This window comes from Molossus molossus, unplaced genomic scaffold (genome assembly GCF_014108415.1).
Source record: "Molossus molossus isolate mMolMol1 unplaced genomic scaffold, mMolMol1.p scaffold_m16_p_11, whole genome shotgun sequence".
Lineage (NCBI taxonomy): Eukaryota > Metazoa > Chordata > Mammalia > Chiroptera > Molossidae > Molossus > Molossus molossus.
Genome location: NW_023425346.1, coordinates 24746505 through 24766619, shown reverse-complemented (window position 1 = coordinate 24766619; position 20115 = coordinate 24746505). Strand labels below are relative to the sequence as shown.

General features: G+C 35.6%; 1 protein-coding gene across 1 annotated transcript in view; it reads left to right on the top strand.

Annotated features, from left to right (window-relative positions):
• Nucleotides 1-20115, top strand: part of LRP1B (LDL receptor related protein 1B) — a 1816022-nt gene that overhangs the window by 1069260 nt on the left and 726647 nt on the right. The window contains exons 16-17 of the mRNA XM_036254023.1: nucleotides 9789-9929; nucleotides 14447-14572. Of these exons, the coding sequence (XP_036109916.1) occupies nucleotides 9789-9929; nucleotides 14447-14572 (267 nt within the window). The remainder of the gene's footprint in view (nucleotides 1-9788; nucleotides 9930-14446; nucleotides 14573-20115) is intronic.

Below are 20115 nucleotides of genomic sequence, written 5' to 3'. Positions count from 1 at the left end.
GAGGAAAAAGAGAAATAGATGTAATAAAGAAGACCTCAACTTATCTGTAAAGTCTCTTTTCTTCTGAAGAAGAAAAAATATGGATAAGGGATTTGTAAAATATAATTTAATCAGTAGTAAAATTTGATCCTGGCTGGTATGGCTCAGTGGTTGAAGGTCGATCCATGCACTAAGAGGTCTCCAGTTCAATTCTCAGTCAGGTCACATGCCCAGGTTGTGGGCCGGATCCCCAATGAGGGGCGTGCAGGAGGCGGCCAACTGATGCTCTCACTCATCGATGTCTGTCTCTCCCGTTCCCTTTTTCTCTCTCTCAAATCAATAAAGAGAAAAAATGTAGTAACATTTGAGACATATTTTTTAAAAATTAAAGTAAAAATTTATCCATAATGCCACTATTCAGCAATAAACTAAATATATTTAAAAAATTTTTTTTATTGATTTGAGAGAGAGGAAGGGAGAGAGAGAGAGAGAGAGAGAGAGAGAGAGAGAGAGAGAGAAAGAGAAACATTGATTTGAAGAGAAACATCCATCAGTTGCCTTCTGCCTGTGCCCAGCTGTGAATCAAACCACAACCTGTGTATGTGCCCTGACCAACAATCAACCCCACCACCTTTTGGTGTATTGAATGACACTCCAACCTACTGAGCCACTCTTGCAAGGACCTAGTAAAACATTTTAACATGATTCTGTATAAATACATATTTGGAAGTTATTAGTATTTTCTACTACTACTACTAAAAAACACAGATAACACTTATTGTATTCTATTAGATGTGGCATTTTTGTAATACATTTTTATGATTCTCATTAGTTCTTATAGTAATCAGATCAGGAAGATGCTATTACTATTTCCTTTTATGATTTAGATTTTAGACTCAGGGCAATAGCTTTTCAAAGTTTAACTAGTTAGTAAGTGCAATATTGGGAATTTAGTCCACAAATTATTTCACTTTGGAGACTGAACTCTTAATTATTTGTACTTTATAAATGTTGGATCATAATATAGTGCAAATTATTGTGTCTTCTATTTTTATTTATTAAGAGCACAGACATCTTATGTAACTAAATTTTTTTTTTTGTAAACTTGATTTTCTATGATGGATATTTAAACCATTTATCTTTTTTCCTACTTAATGTTTGGCATTATTTTTAATGCATTATTATAGGTCATTTGTATGTTTCTTCACTTTGATGATGCCTTCTTTATTGACTATACACTCCATGATCAATTCATCACATCTTTTTTAAGCATTTGAAATAATACTACCAGTTTTAAATTCTACTACTACTATTTTCAGTTGCAACTACTTGAGATGAAGACATTAGCTTTCGTTATATTATTCTCTTCATCTTCCATGGTTTTATTTAGTGTTATAATTTGGGATTGCTGATAAATATTATTTGGAATTATCAAACAGTAAGTCTCTTTATAAGAATGTTTTGATATTCACAGTTAGCTTATTGATCAATTTTATATATATTTTTTTTAGATCTGGATCAATGTTTCACTGATTGTATTGCTTAGTAGTGAGTCTTTTAGTTCCCCATTGTTTGCTAATTTTTACTGTTGTGTAGGATAGATAGAAAATATATTGACTTGACTTCTTCAAGAAGAGTATAAAGAATGTACACTGTGGAGTGCTTGTGTATTCTAAATATGTTTCCTTTGCCTTTACATGTGAATAGCTGTTCTTCTGGGTATCAATTCTAGGCTAAATAAAAATTTTCTTCAAAATTCTGGAAGTATTTTTAAGTTCTATTTTGGGATAATATACTTCAGAGCACAAAAGTGATTCTTACCTCTGTTGGCAAGATTTTGTTCCATTATTAGTAGTATTTTTAAAAATTGCCTATAAGACAGTTTCTATAGAAAATAATACTGAAGTGTACTTTCTTTGAGTCAACAGATGGTTTTCCTTCCTTTGTTTTGTGGTATGATTCACAATTTCTATTTTTATGTTGTTTATTTATTATCATAAGAGATTTTATTAAAATCATAATTTGTCAATGGACAGGGATTAAACATTGCTTTGAAAAACATAAAATCTGTTCAGTTGCCTGCTAGAATAATTTTATCATAATTATTCTGACAAAAATTATGGTTTATGCCTACAATTCTTAGCTTAATTTTTTGTTTCTATGATAGAGTTGTATAAAATTATTTTCCTGGTCTAAAATGAGATTGTTAGCTGTTCCAGCTGAATGACTCTGATATTTTAAAGTGATGAATTGCGCGCGCGCGCGCACACACACAATCAGAATAATATTTATAGACTTCTATCAGGTGTCATCCCGCCTTTTCTCTACCCCCAGACTTCCTCTCAAGGATGAAAAGCAGAACTGTAGACATCTCCTACTTTGGTAGGCCCAGGCTTTACAGTCAGCACAGGACCTGCAAAGTGTCTCCTTTCCTACTTAAAGACAGACAGGTGTATTAAATGTCTAATGGTATAACTTAGAGAGGCTTCTGATGGAATATTTACATTTAGTCCAATTGTTTTTGCAAAAAAAGTAAAAAGCCAAATTTCCTTATGATAATATCAGTGGAATAATTAAGAGGCTGAATTCTCAGGGTCTTGTGCGTTTTTAATCTTCATCTCTCTTGTCATAGTGGGAAGTTGGAGAGGGAGTATATACATCAGATACTAATATCTAGATTGCTTTTTAAGCTTGAACTTTTCTAATTATTTCTTTAATTTTAGTTGTGTGAATCATAATTATCTGGGTAATTGGCTTCCATATTATATTTCTTTTATTCTCATGCACATTAAAAACTTATGGATTCCTTATGGGTTGGCATGTCTGTACTATATCGATTTTTATATAGAAAATATGTTGATTGCTGGTTATTTTTGTATATATAACTTCAATGCAATCAAAGAGGATAAGAAAAAAGATTATCTCATCTATACATGTTACACTGAACAATGTTAAATTCTACTAACTTGAATATGACATGCAACTTTTTAAGGTTTCTTTCAAATGTATTGGGAAAAATCAAGAGAAACAATATAGTAAATAATTTCTTGCAAAGAAATCAAAGAGTTTTTATATAAATTACTTCAGTTTCTATTCATTTAATGGTAAAGGTTTTTAATTAATTATTTATTTATTTTTTAATCCTCACCCAAGGACATTTTGTTCAGATAGAGTGGGAGGGAGAGAGAGAAACATCGACGTGAAAGGGACTCATGGAGTGGCTGCCACCTGCACGACCCAATCAGGGCCGGGGACAAACTGCAACCGTGGTACATACCCTTAGCAGGAATGGAACCTGGGTCTCTCTGGCCTGTAGGCCGATGCTCTAACCACTGAACAAGGTCAATGGTAAAGGTTTTTACAGTGTATGTTTGTCGAAGTTTGCAGATGGGGACGTTAATGTCCCAAAGGACTATAAACAGAGCTCATGGTTACAGAATATAATGCAAAACAAGTATCAGTGTATCATTAACCCCTCATTAATGTTGATTCTTCTGGGCTTCTAATTGAGTTCAGGATAGTTTTTAGTTTTTTGAATCAGTTTCAACTGGATTAACTCTAATCTGAGCTAACAAGCAAAACAAAATCACATGCTGCAACCACTGAGATATGATCATCTTGGTTTCAGTTACCCTCATTATATTGACATCATATGAACAAAATCCCATTGGCAGGTAGCCAGACCAGAATTAAACACCATTGGTTGTTTATCAATAAACTTGCAACATAAAGCTATGCAAGAAGAGAGATTTATCCAGCAGAAAAATATTGGCATGCTACATGGTTGATTAGAGGTGAATTCTAATGCTATGCCTGGAAGGAATAAAAAATGAGAGTAGGCTACATTCTTTGTCCTTGTAAATTTTGTGTGTCATGGTCAAGTTCTCTCACAGTTAGAATTGAGGTCAGGGTAGCACAGAACTTGGAACCTGTTGCCCCGGAGAAGCATACGTAAAGCCGGTTGATCAATTATTTAAGTGAGTTTTTTATCTTGACACCTTTGTGGGGGAAATCACAACATACAAAGTTAATAAAAGAGCACATGGATAATCTCAAAAAAGTAAGTTAAGCTCCTAAGAAACAATTTCTACCATTTTTTGAAATAGCAGGATAATTGTATCTAAAGTAATGAGAGTAATTCTTTAAATACCTCTTTAACGACCTAAAAGAGAACTTTCCAACATGTCCTATTTCCAAGAGAGCAACTTAAGCATTGCAAAAATATTGTTCATCCAAGGGTGGCATTGCACAATTCTGTGTCAATGGTACTCTGGACCTCCTTCACCTTCTGGAACACCAGATATATTCCTCTGTCAAAAGCAGTGCTCCACTATGGCTAAGCCATTTATCTATTCAGAGGTGACAGGCCTTATGTTCTAAGATATATGCAATCTAATGTGTAGTAAAAAGTTTAAGGCAGTAAAAAGTTTAGAAGCCCCATCTAGATGTCTATTTATGGCCTTCTCTGCATAGGAACTCACAGAAGATTATGTAGGAACTCACAGAAGATTATGTACCACTTAGGTTGGCTGCTCGGAAAACCACTCTAGCTAATAAAAAGACATCCCGTGGTGATCTACAGGAGAAAATTCCAGACCCACAGCAGCATTTTTCATACCGCTTTCCTGTATTAGCAAGCTTATAGAAAGGCATCCAACAAAGCACAACTTCAAGCTTTCTTTCAGGGTTTTCTCTCTTCCTGCTCTAATGAAGGGAGAGTTAGAAACTGTGTACTCCCCAAATGCAGAAACAAGCAAACAAATAAACATGTTCTAATGTGAGACTCACAGGGACAATAGGAGTATTTTTGTTTGTTTGTTTTATGTACTGGGACTGATGCTTTAGACTAAGTTATAATTTTGGTAAGAGTCAACAGTAAAACATCAACTGAAAGAGGAGACCAGGATTAGTTTAGAATACATTAACGCACTGGGGTTGAAGGGGAAAAAAAAGCAAAGGTAGAACATAGGCACTAGTTCATGGGCGTCTCAAGTTTATTAAACCAAGGTCAGGAACATATGTGTTAAGTCCATTTGCTTAGCTGAGATCTGAATCTGAGCTAATTCAAAACTAAACGTTTATTAGTAGGGTTTCTTCCTTTACTTCATTAGGGTATGGACATTAACGCCAGCAATTACTCTACCAGTTTTCACCAAAGAAAATTAATTCTAGAATTCGGATTTCCCTTTGTAATGTATTGAAGCATCACATGGAGGCCTGATTTTAATACTCTAATAGCAGATATCGTAGGATGTATGTTATTTGCAAGGCATGTCATGATTCATGCAATTTTATTTTTTATTTTGATTAAATTAGAGGATTGTGTTTTACTTTGTCAGTTTTCTTACTAGTGAGATCATGTTGTAATTTTTTTTTTTCCTAAAAGTGACCCTGGCAGTGCAATTACAGGTTTTGCATGAATTTTCAAATTCCCAGTGCAAAAAGCACTACTCTGAAGCAAAACTTGAAATTCTAAGAGTTGTTAATATTCTGAAAATATTATATGGCTGTGCCCAAACACCCAAGTGCTATATAGGTTTGATATTACTAAGTATTAGAATGAAGTGGCGTACCTGGGGCTTTCGTATCTGTTCACATTTGGTCATGGGGGATCTTTACCACGTTCTCTTTCTTTTTATCTACATATAGATCTTTCTCTCTTAACATAAACCGGCTTTATCCATGATCTTAGGTGGTGAGCCAGTTGAAGTGGTCCTCTTTTCCTGAAGTATTGATACAGTCCACAAGAGAGGGAATCTTTCACTATAATAATGGCTATAATGCATAATTATCAGTCCCTGTTAATTCTGTTAAATCAGGAACATCTCCTCTGCCCCTGGTTTGAATCTAGGCATTGTTCTGTTCTGTACGTGGCATTATCCTCTCTACATTCAAGAATCTCAAGGGAGACATTAGATGTGTAAAAATTATTCATAAAATGAGTTCTTTAGAGAGGTTTGTGCAAGGTGTAAAAATACTAATCTTAATTTTTACAGGTGCTTTAGACTCTCTTCTGTGATGCCACATAGATTTGATTCATAATCTCGTTGATTCTCACAGAAGTTAATAGATTGCCTGGTCATTAGCTGGGCAGCTATGGCAGATGACATTGCTACCCAACTCACAGCTAGTCAATGCTGGGGAAAAGAGTATGCTTTCTTTCTTTTTTCCCTTAATGTCTAAGGAGCTTTTGTTCAGTTCTAAATGAAACACACAGTTACTTTCATCACAGATTTCTCATATAATAGTACTGCATCTGTATGAGGATGCTTTCTTTTTTTCTTCTTTATATATATTTTAATCTCTTTTTGGAAAGAATTTATTGGGGTGACAATGGTTGCCAAAACCATACAGGTTTCAAGTGTACAACTCTATAACATATCATCTGCACACTGCATGGAAAAGCTGTCATTCTACCAATATTATTACCTATCACATTAAATATTTTCTTGATAATGGACACTGTTAGCTCAAAAATAACCTGTAGTCTATAATTATGAATCTGAAAAAACTTGATAGTCAGCACCGATAATATGATTTTTCTGTGACATAACTACTGAAAGACCTGGGTTAGGGCTAGAATAAACTAATGAAGTCATGTGTCCTGGGAGACTAGAAATCAAAACCTAGTATCTTAAAATAAAATGAATTTTATGTCAAGAATATGAAGGGTCTGAGATTTACTCTAGTTGCAAGCTAATGTGGTAGTCAGCCAGAATTTCATAGATTCTAACAGGAGACCCACAATTTCTGGATCAGATATAAAGGACTTTATTACTCACAGCACAGCGGAAGGCTCAAGTTTATTTTTCACTTTGGTTCTCCTTTTTCCATTGCACCCCCAATTCATATGGGAGCAATGCATAGGCAGGCCCAGGTGGATGCTGAACACACAGTGAGTTCATATCATCGCTGAAGAGCTTAAGAGTCTGTGAGGAAAATCTGCCCAACCTTTGTCCTGAAGGGAGATACTATCTTTACTATCCTTTTCCAGAAAAACACTGCTCTCTGCTCTAAAAGGAAGTACTATCTCCATCTTCCAAGGCTGTGAGCTACATAAGCATCCCTGAAAAGAAGTCCAGAATAAAAGTTTACATAAGACATGTAGGAACACCATGGACCATGTCTCTCATCCAACAAATTAGAGGCTTAGAAGAACTGCGAACAAACTTTAAAAATGTCAAAGATATTCATGTATGTTTCATATGTTTGTTGCAGATATAAGCAATACCTAACTGTTGTTGCGGGATATTAATCTACATTAATGGCATTATTATAGATCAATTTCAAAAACAGTAACTATAACAAAGATGAAATTATCTCAAGATGTTAGCTCTACTTGTTTTCAAGCAATTATTCATAACTTGTTATGAAAAATAAAAATGAAACTTTAGATAGTCATTATCTATTTTTGAAAATTTCTACATAGTATTAGAAAACATCACTCAAAAATAACCAGCTATCTACATATATTTGAAATCATGTTTAAACAAGCTTAGATAATCTGCCTATTTGCATTTATTCCATAATGATCTAAATATCCCTTGAAAAACATTTGAACTCTAAGTAGACTTAAAGACTTTATGTCTAGATTGATTATGTTAAATAACATTAGTTTTAAATTTCAATTTTCTCAGGTAGTTTGTCTTTCCCTAGACATTTTGTTCTTCTTTAATATAGATGCAATTATTTAGAAGCAATTAAAATTTTACTCTTGTATACAGATATCTTTGATGTGTATTGGATTATTGTTCACATAGCCACATAGAAGCCAAGCTTTTTAAGTTGGTGGGATTGTTATCAGAAGAGAACTGATGGTTTCTTGGGTTTTTCAATCCTTAGGATATTAAATAATGAAATTGATTTATTGTTTAGTCAATTATAGAGAGAGTAGAGAAAATATTCAAGCTGAATTTAAATGGGAGAGAAAGCTGGTTCCATCTCAGATCAGCTCTCTTGACTAAATGGAAATTAAAAACAACAACCCTGAGAGAATGTTAGGCTTAGTAATTACAGAGAAGACACTAATCAAATTACCATTCCTTAAGTGCCTAGTTCTACACTGAGCTTACTGTATATGGATTCAAAAGAAGAAACTACACCACCCTCACAGATCTCAGTGTCTAACTAAGTGGACTTGAAACTCAAAACAAGGAAAATGTGCATGTTATTAGTGGTCAATTCTACACGTTTTTGAGAGAATATCTTTCTTTTTTTTTGGTACGTGTCCCTAGCCGCTAGGGCCTAAGGGGAACTGAACCCGGGACCCTCTGGTCCACAGGCCGAAGCTCCAACCGCTGAGCCAAACTGGCCAGGTTGTTGAGAGAATGTCTTGATCCTAGTGGTGGTCAGACTGATCCCAGAGCACACTCTCACTTTGTTTTGATTCCCAGCTGCACTTGCAGCTGCTGCCATGAAAAGGCACCCTAGGGTCAAATGGGAGACCCAGGGATCTTCGCTTTTGGTTTTTATACAGTTGTTATTTCCTATTTTGGAATAAATTACACACACACACACACACACACACACACCTCAAAATTTGTTACTTTTAAGTAACCTTACAGAATTTTGTTATTGAAAAAAGGTAGAGCTAAATAGGGAGGAAAAATTAGTTTCTATGTACAGTGTCACTGTCTGAGCAGGAGGGGACAGCGGAAACACAGGATAACCACTGTTCTAATTGAATTATTACATTTACCATACTAATTGTTTTTTACCCTTACGGCCTTAAGTAAGCACCTGAATTTATAAGGCACCTTTTTTTCTGTCCCCACAAACCCACATGCTCGTGCCTGGCTGTGTAACTCTCTGAAGCAGGTTCTGTGTGGTCCCCGTTTGGTAGTCACAGTCCCTCTTCCGTCCTTTGCAGCAGGGAGAACAGGAATAAGAGAGCGCGACACACCGTGTTCTGGAAATGCCACATTTTTCCCCTCTATGCCTCTTAGTGCTGAAATGTACATAGGTTTCGTGACAGCTCATCAATCCAAACCAGTTACCCAAAATAAAGTTTAAAGCCTTTAGAACTGGCAAAGAAAGCTCAGTTTTGCTTTTCCTGTGAATGAATCCGCTTTTAAGAATTCAGCACCTCTTCAGTCTGTGAAACACAAATTGCTTACGTTAGCCATTGCCACAGGTTCCCTCTCTTTCTAGACTCTACTGGATGTGCTCGAAGAGAACAGAACAGTAACACTCACAGTTTGTGAGTCCATCCCAATCAATCGAATTCCTAACATTTGATTAAAGGACATGGAACATATGTAGAAGAACGCTGCATAGAATTCAATATATAATGACATCGCTTTGATTAACTTAATATTTTCTTGAATACTTAACCAGACCTGGGTTTTTCTCCCACTTACAGACCAACAAAGCAAATACAGTATAAATACTGGTTACCGGTGCCCTGCCGTTGCACTTTCATTAATTTGGGCATACTGATCGATGAGATGGGAGTAGTAAATTTCTTTTCCAGGCCTACCTTATAGGTTGTCATGATGATCAATTGAGATTATGAATGAAAGCCCTCTAAAAAGCAAAACTACAACCCAACATAAATGTAATGTGGTATATTATTATTGTTATTGTTGCTACCTTGGTGAGAATTGTTTAAAACGCATCTTTAAAAATTTTAGTCGAATAGTTACTGTCAGAAAAACTTAAAATTTTCTTATTTCCAGAGATGGGTGTCACTACAACGCTAACATGTTGTTTTTTTATATTTTCCATATGTCGCTATGATAACATTTCAATAAACTGAACAGAGCTAGTATTGTTCATGCACTTTGGATTGTTTGTTTGTTTTAACCTAGTTCATCCAGGAGAAGTATTACCTCATATGTGTAAAGCTGGAGAATTTCGTTGCACAAACAGACACTGTATCCAAGCGCGGTGGAAATGTGACGGTGATGATGACTGTCTAGACGGAAGTGACGAAGACGCAGAACATTGCTGTATGTTCTCCTTTAAGGATTTTAAAATCTCCCTGCTTCTCTGAATGTGTAAACTAGAAAAATAGCTCGTGGAAATCTAAAATTATCTTTGCTGCAAATTGAACTGTTTTTCCTCAGTCATCCTTTTGTGCAGAGATTGACCTTAGATTGCCTCCTTTGCAGTCTAAAGCACTGTCTTCTCATTCTTGCCCACCTTTAATGTCATCATTGCGGTTGCTCCAGAAGCCCTCTCCTTCCTGTCTGTGTTGCCAGCGCCACCACGCCATTGTCAGAATGTCGCTATGGGAGACCCCTTCGGATCTCTGAATTTAAAGATGTGGAAAATCAATTCAAACTCCCTCAAGAAAGAATTGCTGGCACAGAGGGTCACGGTCCATTCCACTGCTCCTTGGCAACTGAGCCTTGAAGAGGCTCCAGGGAGACAGACATGGGTTTGGAGAATGTTATTACCTAACTTGACTGGCTCAGCACAGGGTAGGAAATACATATGCGGCAATCAGATAGAAATGAAAGGTTTGATTTCTCCTGTTTGTCTCCTCTTTAGTTATTTATTATTTGCTGCAATAAGAAGAGTTTCATGTTGCCCTGGCCGGTTTTGCTCAGCGGTTAGAGCATCAGCCTGTGGTCCAGAGAGACCTGGGTTCGGTTCCCGCTAAGGGCACGTACCTTGGTTGCAGTTTGTCCCCGGCCCTGGTTGGGTTGTGCAGAAGGCAGCCATTTGATGTGTCCCTTTCACATTGATATCTCTCTCTCTCTCTCCCACTCTATCTGAACAAAAAATTGAAAAATGTCCTTGGGTGAAGATAAAAAAAAAAAAAAGTTTCATGTTTTTGTAGGGATAATGAAATGTCCCACATACATGAAAAGAAAACATTTTGAGAAGCACATTAAATGTTTTGAGAATATATTTGATTACAGTCACTGCATGAATGGTTATGAGAGATATAAAATATTTTTATATGAAGAGAGTGATGTGCTGGATATATATGTCTTCCTTCTCTTTATTTCACACACACACACACACACACACGCACATATATAATTTTTTTTTTCTTTTTTCTTTTTATCCTCACCAGGGGACATTTTTGCATTTATCTTCAGACAGAGCGGGAGGGAGAGAGGGAGGAAGAGAGAGAGAAACATTGACGTGAGAGAGATACATCGAGTGGTACCCACTGACACAACCCCAACCAGAGACGGGGACAAACTGCAACCAAGGTATGTGCCCTTAGCAGGACTCAAACCCGGGACTCTCTGGACTCTGGGCCGATGTTCTAACCACTGAACAAACTGGCCAGTGCTAGATATTTATTTTTTTAATTATGTTTCTTTCAATTAAAGATATTTCTAAGTTAAAGTGGCTGAACTTTTTAAGTTAATTGACAATTCTCCATTTTTCTTGTTTTTAGACCGAGAATATAAAAATAAATTTTAAAGGTCTGTTTTAAGAATGAACAAAGTTGGTTTAGGCATCTATACCATGAAAAGTCTGTGCTTTGGTACAAAACTCCAAGAATATGGACTTTAAAAAATATTCTCAAATCGTATAAATACATAATACATAAATTCCCATTAGTACATAAATATAGCACTGCTTTCTTTAATTTCCAAATATGGACTCTGACTGCAACATTATGTACTTTTTACTTTCTTAAATATTTTTTTTTTCTTTTTATTGAAACATCAATGAGAGAGAACACTGATTGGCCACCTCTAGTACACCCCCCACTGGGGATTTGGCCCACAACCTGGGCATGTGCCCTGACAAGGAAATGAACCAGCAACCTCCTGGTGCATGGGTCGATGCTCAACCACTGAGCCACAGCAACCGGGCATGCACTTCTTATTTTCAAACTCATTAATATGTATACCGTAAAGTGTAAACCTATAAATAAAATATTAAATGATAATCGATACAATTAGCCAAAAGTTTTGGAGTGAAAGGAGCATTTTTATCTAAAATAATGCATTATTTATTGATTATATTAATGGCCTCATTTTTTTCTGACTCACTATGTTTATTCATGGTTTTAATGAATGCTCTCCATACCAGCTTCCTAAGTAGTCAGTCATGTCTGTGCAGAGCACAAACATTTCATCACAATGTCCATGGTTTAGTCCTTTAGTTCCATGCTTCTGTCTATGAGATTGTTCTTTTTGCCAACTGACAAAGAAACATGTTTTCTTTATGAATATACAGGGACATGATGTTTATACTGCTGATTGTAGCGTTAACATTTCTTGTCAGTCTTTTTTTTTTATCTCATGTTCTATGTCATCATCCAAGCCTACATCATGGGCTTTTCTTGGAGGAGCCACATTCACTCATGGTCCATATTCATTTCTGTCAATAAATCCTCTCTCTTTTACGTCCTAAATAGTGACTATTTCAACCTCCTCTCAACCTTCACCGACTACATTAGGTTCCTACTGTGAATTAATTCAGCAAGTGCCCTGCTACTGTTTGTACTAGAATTTTTCTTAACAGAAGCCCAATTTCCACACTGCTTCCAGAGCGATATTTACACACTGAAATCTAATCTGGATATTTCAATCGCTGCTTAATCAACAACTTGCATTCTAAAATTCATTGATTCACATATAAGACACTTTATATTATGTCCTGTCTGCATTTTTAGCCTTAAGTGATGTTCCTGTATCCCTTTAACCTATGTATCCTTATCAAGTTGAACTACAAATAGATCTCTAAAAAAAAAAAAAGTTTTTTTTTTTCTCCACTGTGACTTTGCACACTCTGTTTCTAGCAATGGATTTCACCATAGTTTTTCATCACTTCCATAGAGAAATTTTTTTGAACACCCAAATATTCTCCTCCTCAATATAGCTCCAACTGAGTTAAACATCTCCTGTACATTCCTTCATTAGGTAATTTCCACAGATCTTTGTAGTTATATGCTTACTTATATGGTGCATCTAATAGATGAATTTCTTCATGAGGAGACACATTGCATTGTAGCATCATTTTGAGTCTAGCACAGTATCTAGCACATGGATGAACAAGTAACCAAACAAATGGGTCAACCAAAAACTAAACATCTCCGGCCACCTTCCAGCTGTTTCTAAACATTTCAGCGATTCTGAGCAGCATTATATTTCCGGGGTTCCATAATTAATATTGCAGAACAAGGGAAGTCATTTCAGAGGATTGTTTTAGATTTTAAGCACTCATAAGCTTTGACCTTGAATTACAACTCTAAATTACAAAACTATGGATTACATTTGCTCCTTCTTTTTGAACTCTGATAAAAATTGCAGAGGTCATTGATCAAGCTTCAATGAAGTACTTATGCATGATCTTGGTATAGTAGGATGTCGACCCTCTATTATATTAGATGACTTTTATTCTCATGAGTAGCTATTCTTGCAAAAGTCCCTGAAGTGAGTAGGAAATGTTAATACAGTCAAATGCCAGATAATATATATAAAGCTTCTCCACCTTTTAAAAAATATATATGAATAGAACCTTTTTAAAAAGTGATAAAATTACTTTGTCACCAAAGCTACTTTAAAAGAAAAACGTGTTTTTTAGAAACAGACTGCAAAGGCATGCATTTGCTATACAACAGCTTGATAAAACAGCTATTCTTCAAATTCCAATTAAAACTATTACCAAAACTTATTTTTAATATATGGAAGTACAACCACTAGACTTTAGAAAAACTACTTCAAAAAGAATGTTGAAGTTTTAAAACAAATACTGAAGTGATGCCAGTTCAGTTAGAAATTCAGCCTCAAGAATGCAGAAAAAATAATCTCATACAGTCCACTTGAAGACAGCCTCCTGTTGTACTCGATATTAGAGGTTTAATCCTCATTTGGGTACAGCTTCCCATATGAGGGCTGATTTTGTCCTCAGCACATTTTGTGATTGCCTGTTTCTTTCTACTAGGAGAGAAAACTTATGATCCTTTTCGTTAGTAAAAATATGCAGGACTGGATGTTTAATCGATTCTAGGTCATGCGTGATGCGTTTTCCCCCCCTGCATTTGACTTCTAGTCTGAAGAAACATTGTACAAAATATAACAAAAATATAGGCTTAATTAATATTTCAAGAATTATTTGAGTGAATGTGTGATTTTAAAAAGGTATTTTTATATATATGATTAAATTATTTGTTATATATTTGTTATCATTTACATTAAAATTTGAGGTAAATTTTAAATGTTTTTGGTTAAAAAAAAATCCTGAAGTTTAGTCACCTGTTGTGTTAAGGGATGAAAAAACAAAGGTAGTTTTAGTGAAAACATAAAAAATAAATATATTTGCTTTTATATGAGATTTAATTACATGATGTCTTTTTTAAAATCATTACCTTTTAACAGAGCATAGAATATTAATCGTTTTGATAAAGTGAGACACTGAATGAAGGCAGCAATGACATTTATTGTACTCAAATATTCGAATTACAGTAACTTTTCTATAACTCTAATTTGGAATAGTCATAATTTTATCCAATTTTGTATCATTAAGCTTTCTTCTCCTCTCCCTCCCCCAGTCAACCATAGCTGTCCTGATGATCAATTTAAATGCAACAATAATCGCTGTATCCCCAAGAGATGGCTTTGCGATGGAGCTAATGATTGCGGGAGCGATGAAGACGAATCCGCTCAAACGTGTGCAGGTGAAGACTGCTTGGATAGATCCATAAATCACTTTCAAAGCTAATCTCCATAAAAATGCGGGTCAATGCTTTGAACTGAAGTGGAATTTCCTAGTGCTGATGATCTCTGATTATTGAAGTAGTGAATGAATTCAACATTTGATTCCACAAAACCAAGAATACAAATGATCTTTCACTTAAATTTTGGGCATGGCTCTGCTTTCCAAAGTAATTTGGCACAGTCTCTGTCCACATGGGCTGACTGGCGATACTCGGCTTGGACAAGACTCGTCCCTGTCCCTGTAAAACCTTACTTGGCAGTGGAGGTGGAGGTTTGTTAGCCTGCTGTGAAGTAGGCCGCTCACAAAAAGGACTTTTTTTTTACCTTAAAAAATTATTTATGTATTTTACTTAGTCTGCTAGTCTGCTGTAGAATTCCTCTGTGAATAGTTTTCTGTTCCTGGCACACTGTTTATGCGAGGTAGGATTTTTTCCCCTACGAAGTCCCACCACCACTCAGCCTGTTCATATTTCCATAGAATGGATCCCATTGTAATAAATCTTTGAATCCCTGGCTAGATTCTTGTTGAAGGGGAACATACAGTCTGTGGTACAGGTTACAACAGAGTGCTGGAAAGGTCATTATTAGTCAGATAAAAGTTGAAAAATGATACTGACTAGCAGCAGCCTAGTGATTCTCTTTAAACAATGAAAAAGTGTATTTGATGCCTCATATTGATATGAACAGTCAAAACTGTTTTTTTTTTTTTTCAATCATTACACAGCAACATCAAAACATATCAAACCTCGCCTTCTCTCTTCGCCAAAATAGGTGTTACTAAATAATAACTATTACATATCAGTGAAAATTCTTAAGGATGCATAAAAAGAAAAGACCCAGAGGTCAAGAAGCCTGGCTTGAATTCTTGGTTTCCCACTTTTTTTGTTGTTTTGTTTTTTTTCTTAGAAAGACTTGTAACTCTCTATACTTCAATTGACGCATATATTTCTTTTTATTCCATAAGAATATGAATTGACAAGAAATTGTTTCCTAAGAGTCTTTTACTATGTACTAAGTGATCACAGTGACAGGAACAAAACAAGTACCACTCCAGAATCCTACCCCCCATCTGATTTTCAGTTTTTCTATAGTGGCATACTGCTGAGGATCCACGCGCTAGTCGCTCTGTTGCCCCTCGATTAAAAGCTTAGTCTAATATTTTAGAGTAACTGACTATTTTCTTCTTTTTTTTTTTTATCCTCATCCGAGGACATTTTCCCATTTTTTGTTCAGATAGAGTGGGAGAGAAAGAGAGAGAGAAAGAGAAACATCGACGTTAAAGGGACACATCAAGTGGCTGCCTCCCAAACGACCCAACCAGGGCCGGGGACAAACTGCAACCGAGGTACGTGCCCTTAGCGGGAACTGAACCCCAGTCTCTCTGGACCGCAGGCCGACACTCTGACCGCTGAGCCAAACCGGCCAGGGCTAGAATAACTGACTATTTTCAAGATATTTTGTGTGTCTTACAGGGTTGCTTTACAAAAGACATTCTGATAGAATAAGGACCTCGGGAGACATGTGTCCTAGGCCCCTGCCTTCAGGTTCGTTCATTCCTAGATGGAGGCATGAGAGAAGGGACTTGTCTTAACTCTTAACTCACATTATCAGTGAGAGTTTACAGGGAAATCAATCCACGAATTCTTCCTCCAAGGCCACTGCTTCTTTTATCAAACTATATGATGCTGAGGATCAGCTAGAATTTTAGGTATGGCCAATTTAACTTTGACCAGGTTGCCTTCGCAGTATGATTATAATTTACAGTGAAACATCTTTCTAAGCTAGTGTAATCATTATTCTTTTAAGGTCCAGGTTCAAATCAGAGACTAGGCTGTATTACATCCTAAACAGATAGAGCTGCTGTCACCTTAAAATAAAAGGCATTGCTGACTCTATTTATAACACCAAGTCTTCTCTATTTCTATTGTATTTTTAAAATTTGCTTGCTTCTACATGGTTTTTAAAGGAGGGTCTTGGATTGACTAGCTAGTTGTAGTAGGAAAAGTGGGCATACTAGATGTGATAGCAAATGTAACCATCAATCCTAATTAGTAAGATAAGATGCCTAAGACTTTCTAGGCCTATAGTCCATGAGGAAATAGCACATAACTTGCTTACACCTCAAGTACCATTTTAAGTGATGGCCGGACTTTTACGTACTGCCACTGTGTACTAGGTCTTCTTGTCAGTATACTTATGACAGGTATTTTGGTCACAGTATACCCCAAGAAACGAAATAAAAAGAACAAAGAAATAAATAAATAAGCCCTTTAGCTTTGAAAATTAAATATGTAGTCATGTTCCTGTGTATTTCCATTCTGTTCTACCAATATAAATAAATAGGTCACATAGCTCATCATATTGGGAAAATATGGTAAATTCAATAGATTCTTTGCCTGCTTGAGTCATTTCTACACAGTTCTCGGTACAGTATATACATGGACATGTATCCTAGATAAAAGATTTCCCATAGGGGGATTATTTTGTAACTGAATCCACTGTACTGTAGCCTTTAGCACTGTGACTACTTTATGTCTAAAGGAAAATTATTTCCTACAAGAAGCTAATTTCCTATTTTGTTCCTCTGGGATTTCTCCCTCATGAATCTATTAATTCAATAAATATTTACCATGACACTGGAGATAGAATGACAGAAAAAGTACACAATACTTTTTCTTAAGAAGCTAAGAGTGAAGGTGGGAAGAATGACCTGTAAACAGGTTTTTCTAATGCAGTATTCACAGTGCTCGGCTGACTCTCGTGGGAGCACATAAGAAGATCAACTAATTCGTCTTTGGCTATCTTGGAAGGCTTCCTGAAGGAGGTGATGTGCAAACTAAGCCAGAAAGAAAGAAAGAAAGAAAGAAAGAAAGAAAGAAAGAAAGAAAGAAAGAAAGAAAGAAACAAAGAAAGAAAGAAAGAAAGAAAGAAAACATAAGCATAATGCCTAAATAGTAATTCAAGCCACTTAATTAGAAAAAATAAGTTATTGGACAAAACTAAATATTGGCAAGATTGTGGGGAATGTGCTTTTGTTGATTTTCTATATTGGAAAGCAATTTATCCAAATCAAATAAATATGGAGATGTGTGTGCCTTCAAGTCTGTAATTACACTGTCAGGTTTACAGTCTTGTACCTATGCACAAGGAAACCTGAATAAGAATCCCATTGCTCTAATGCTGGCAATACTGAAAATGTAAAAACAACTTAAAAGCTCATTCACAGGACAATGTGTAGAAATATTATGTTATATTCACCTAACGGAATGATAGTCGTAATTGAAATTAATAAACTGGAACTCAAATATCAATAATACTGAATTTCAAAAACAATTTTAAACCAAAAGAGTGAATTGCCAAATTTAAACTATTTAATACCATTTCTATGAAGTATAAAAATGCAAAACAATTCTATATGTGCATGTTGATTTATAAATTAGTAAGAATGGATTAAATGTATGTCAGGAAATTAATAAAAAAATAAAAGATAGCCATTGCCTCCAGAAAGAAAGGAATTGGATGGGATTAGAAATTATTACATAGGGACTTCAAATGTAATTATAATATCTGTTTTTTTTTAATATAATAAAAATCTGTAGCAAATATAGAAAAATATATTAGGATTTGATATAGCTATACAATGGCTAACAGGTGCCATTGATATTAGTCCCTATGCTTTTCTAGGTGATAAAAATATTTTGCTATGGAAACAGAAGGCTGGTCGGCATAGACTGAACAGGGTGAAGGGAAACTGAGGCAGAGGGCTGGAGAGTGTGTCTGGAAGAGGAAACAGCATGTACACAGTGAGCAGAAAAGACCTAACAGCCAGGATCTTGGTAGTTGTTCTCCCTCAACACCAAAAATAGTGTTGTCTATTTATGAGGGAGACCCAAAGGCTACAGATGAAAGGTAGTTAGACTTGAAATTCTTTTTTCCCTCCTAGTAACCATGATGATCCTTGGATTCGAGTGTAGGCAATTTCAGACTAGTATTCTCCCACAACACAAAACTCTGGTTAGATTACGTAATATCTGCTCTTCTTACATTCTCCTCAAAGGTTGATTAAATTAAAACTAGACAGATATAGTTGCATTAAGAAAATGTGATGTATTACAAAAATCAAACTTTGTTTTACAAGATAAAGAGTGTGTTTTGATATAACACAGGTTTTGTTTAAACAGAATGATCTGATTGAAATGCAGCAAAGGTGAGGCATCGGAATGATGTGTTGAGCTCTGTTCTCCTTCTCCTGATTGTTCCTGTGCTTTGTGGGATGTCTCACATGGCTGCATAAGAAACATAATTAGTGATGAGGAGAAAAAATTCACACTGTGACCATGAATTTCGGATTCTCTGCTAGACAATTCACTGAGGAGGTATCCATTTCCTCTTTATCAGACCAGCATTTGCTACAAAATGAGTCCTCTGGGGCAGCCCTGCTGATCTCAACCTCCAAACTAACTTAGACCTGATGGGAACAAGGTTGTGTCTTCTTGTTACAAATGAAGTGATTAGAAAGTGCTAATTTAGTCAATGTGATTGTATCATATAGGCAGACAGTACTTGTAGGTTTATGCAATGAAACCTCTTTCTCATCTACATAATCAGTTCAATTTTCTCAGTGAACTAAGCGGCTCATTTTCGCGAAGATTAGAACAGACAATGAATTCATATATTTTCAGGGAATACTATCCCTCAGCAATAAGCTAGTAAATACTCTCTGCAATAATAGTTTATAACAGTTTCCAAGTTTCACAGTTAATGAAGTGACACAGATCACATTATGAGATAGGTTCTTAGGAGTGCTCTTTACCGTCTTTCTAGTCACCATGGCTTCCCTAACACAGTCCGAGAAAAGTTTGCCAGAATTAAACCTGAAGGACCAGGGAAGAATACAGGGGCATAAGAACAAGAACATCAAATAAAAGAATATTGTGTTAGAAACGTGCATATATTCTTATTATGGGTCAATTAGAATTTAATGAGATAAAAATCTGTGAAAATGTATATTTTTTTAAAGCAAGAAAAAAAAATAGTGAAGAAATGGAATAGGTAGGGGACCAAGGAGGAAAAGAAAGATGTAGGGAAGAAAAAGTGGAGAGAACAAAAGGAAAAGAGGTAGGGTAGGAGAGAGGGAGAGAGGGAGAGAGGGGGGAGGGAGGAACAGGGAAAGAAAGGAGGAAAGAGCAGAAGAATTAAAAATAAAGCTCTCATTAATTTCTTCTAAAAGTTAAAAAGCATTTACCACAACCAATGAAACAATATGAGATGTGTAAAAAAAGTTGTTAACCTTTCTCATACCTCTATGCCTTCCCCTTACCACCAAGTAAACTAATGCCAACATCTTCCTCCTCTCTAGTCTAATGCAATTATAAAGATATTTTTTAGTAGACATAGTTTTATTAAAATTACCTAAGGACTTTAACATTTAATCTAAATGTTATAACAATTTAACAGAACATCTGTAGAATTAGCCAAATGAGACACACAGAAATATTTGGTC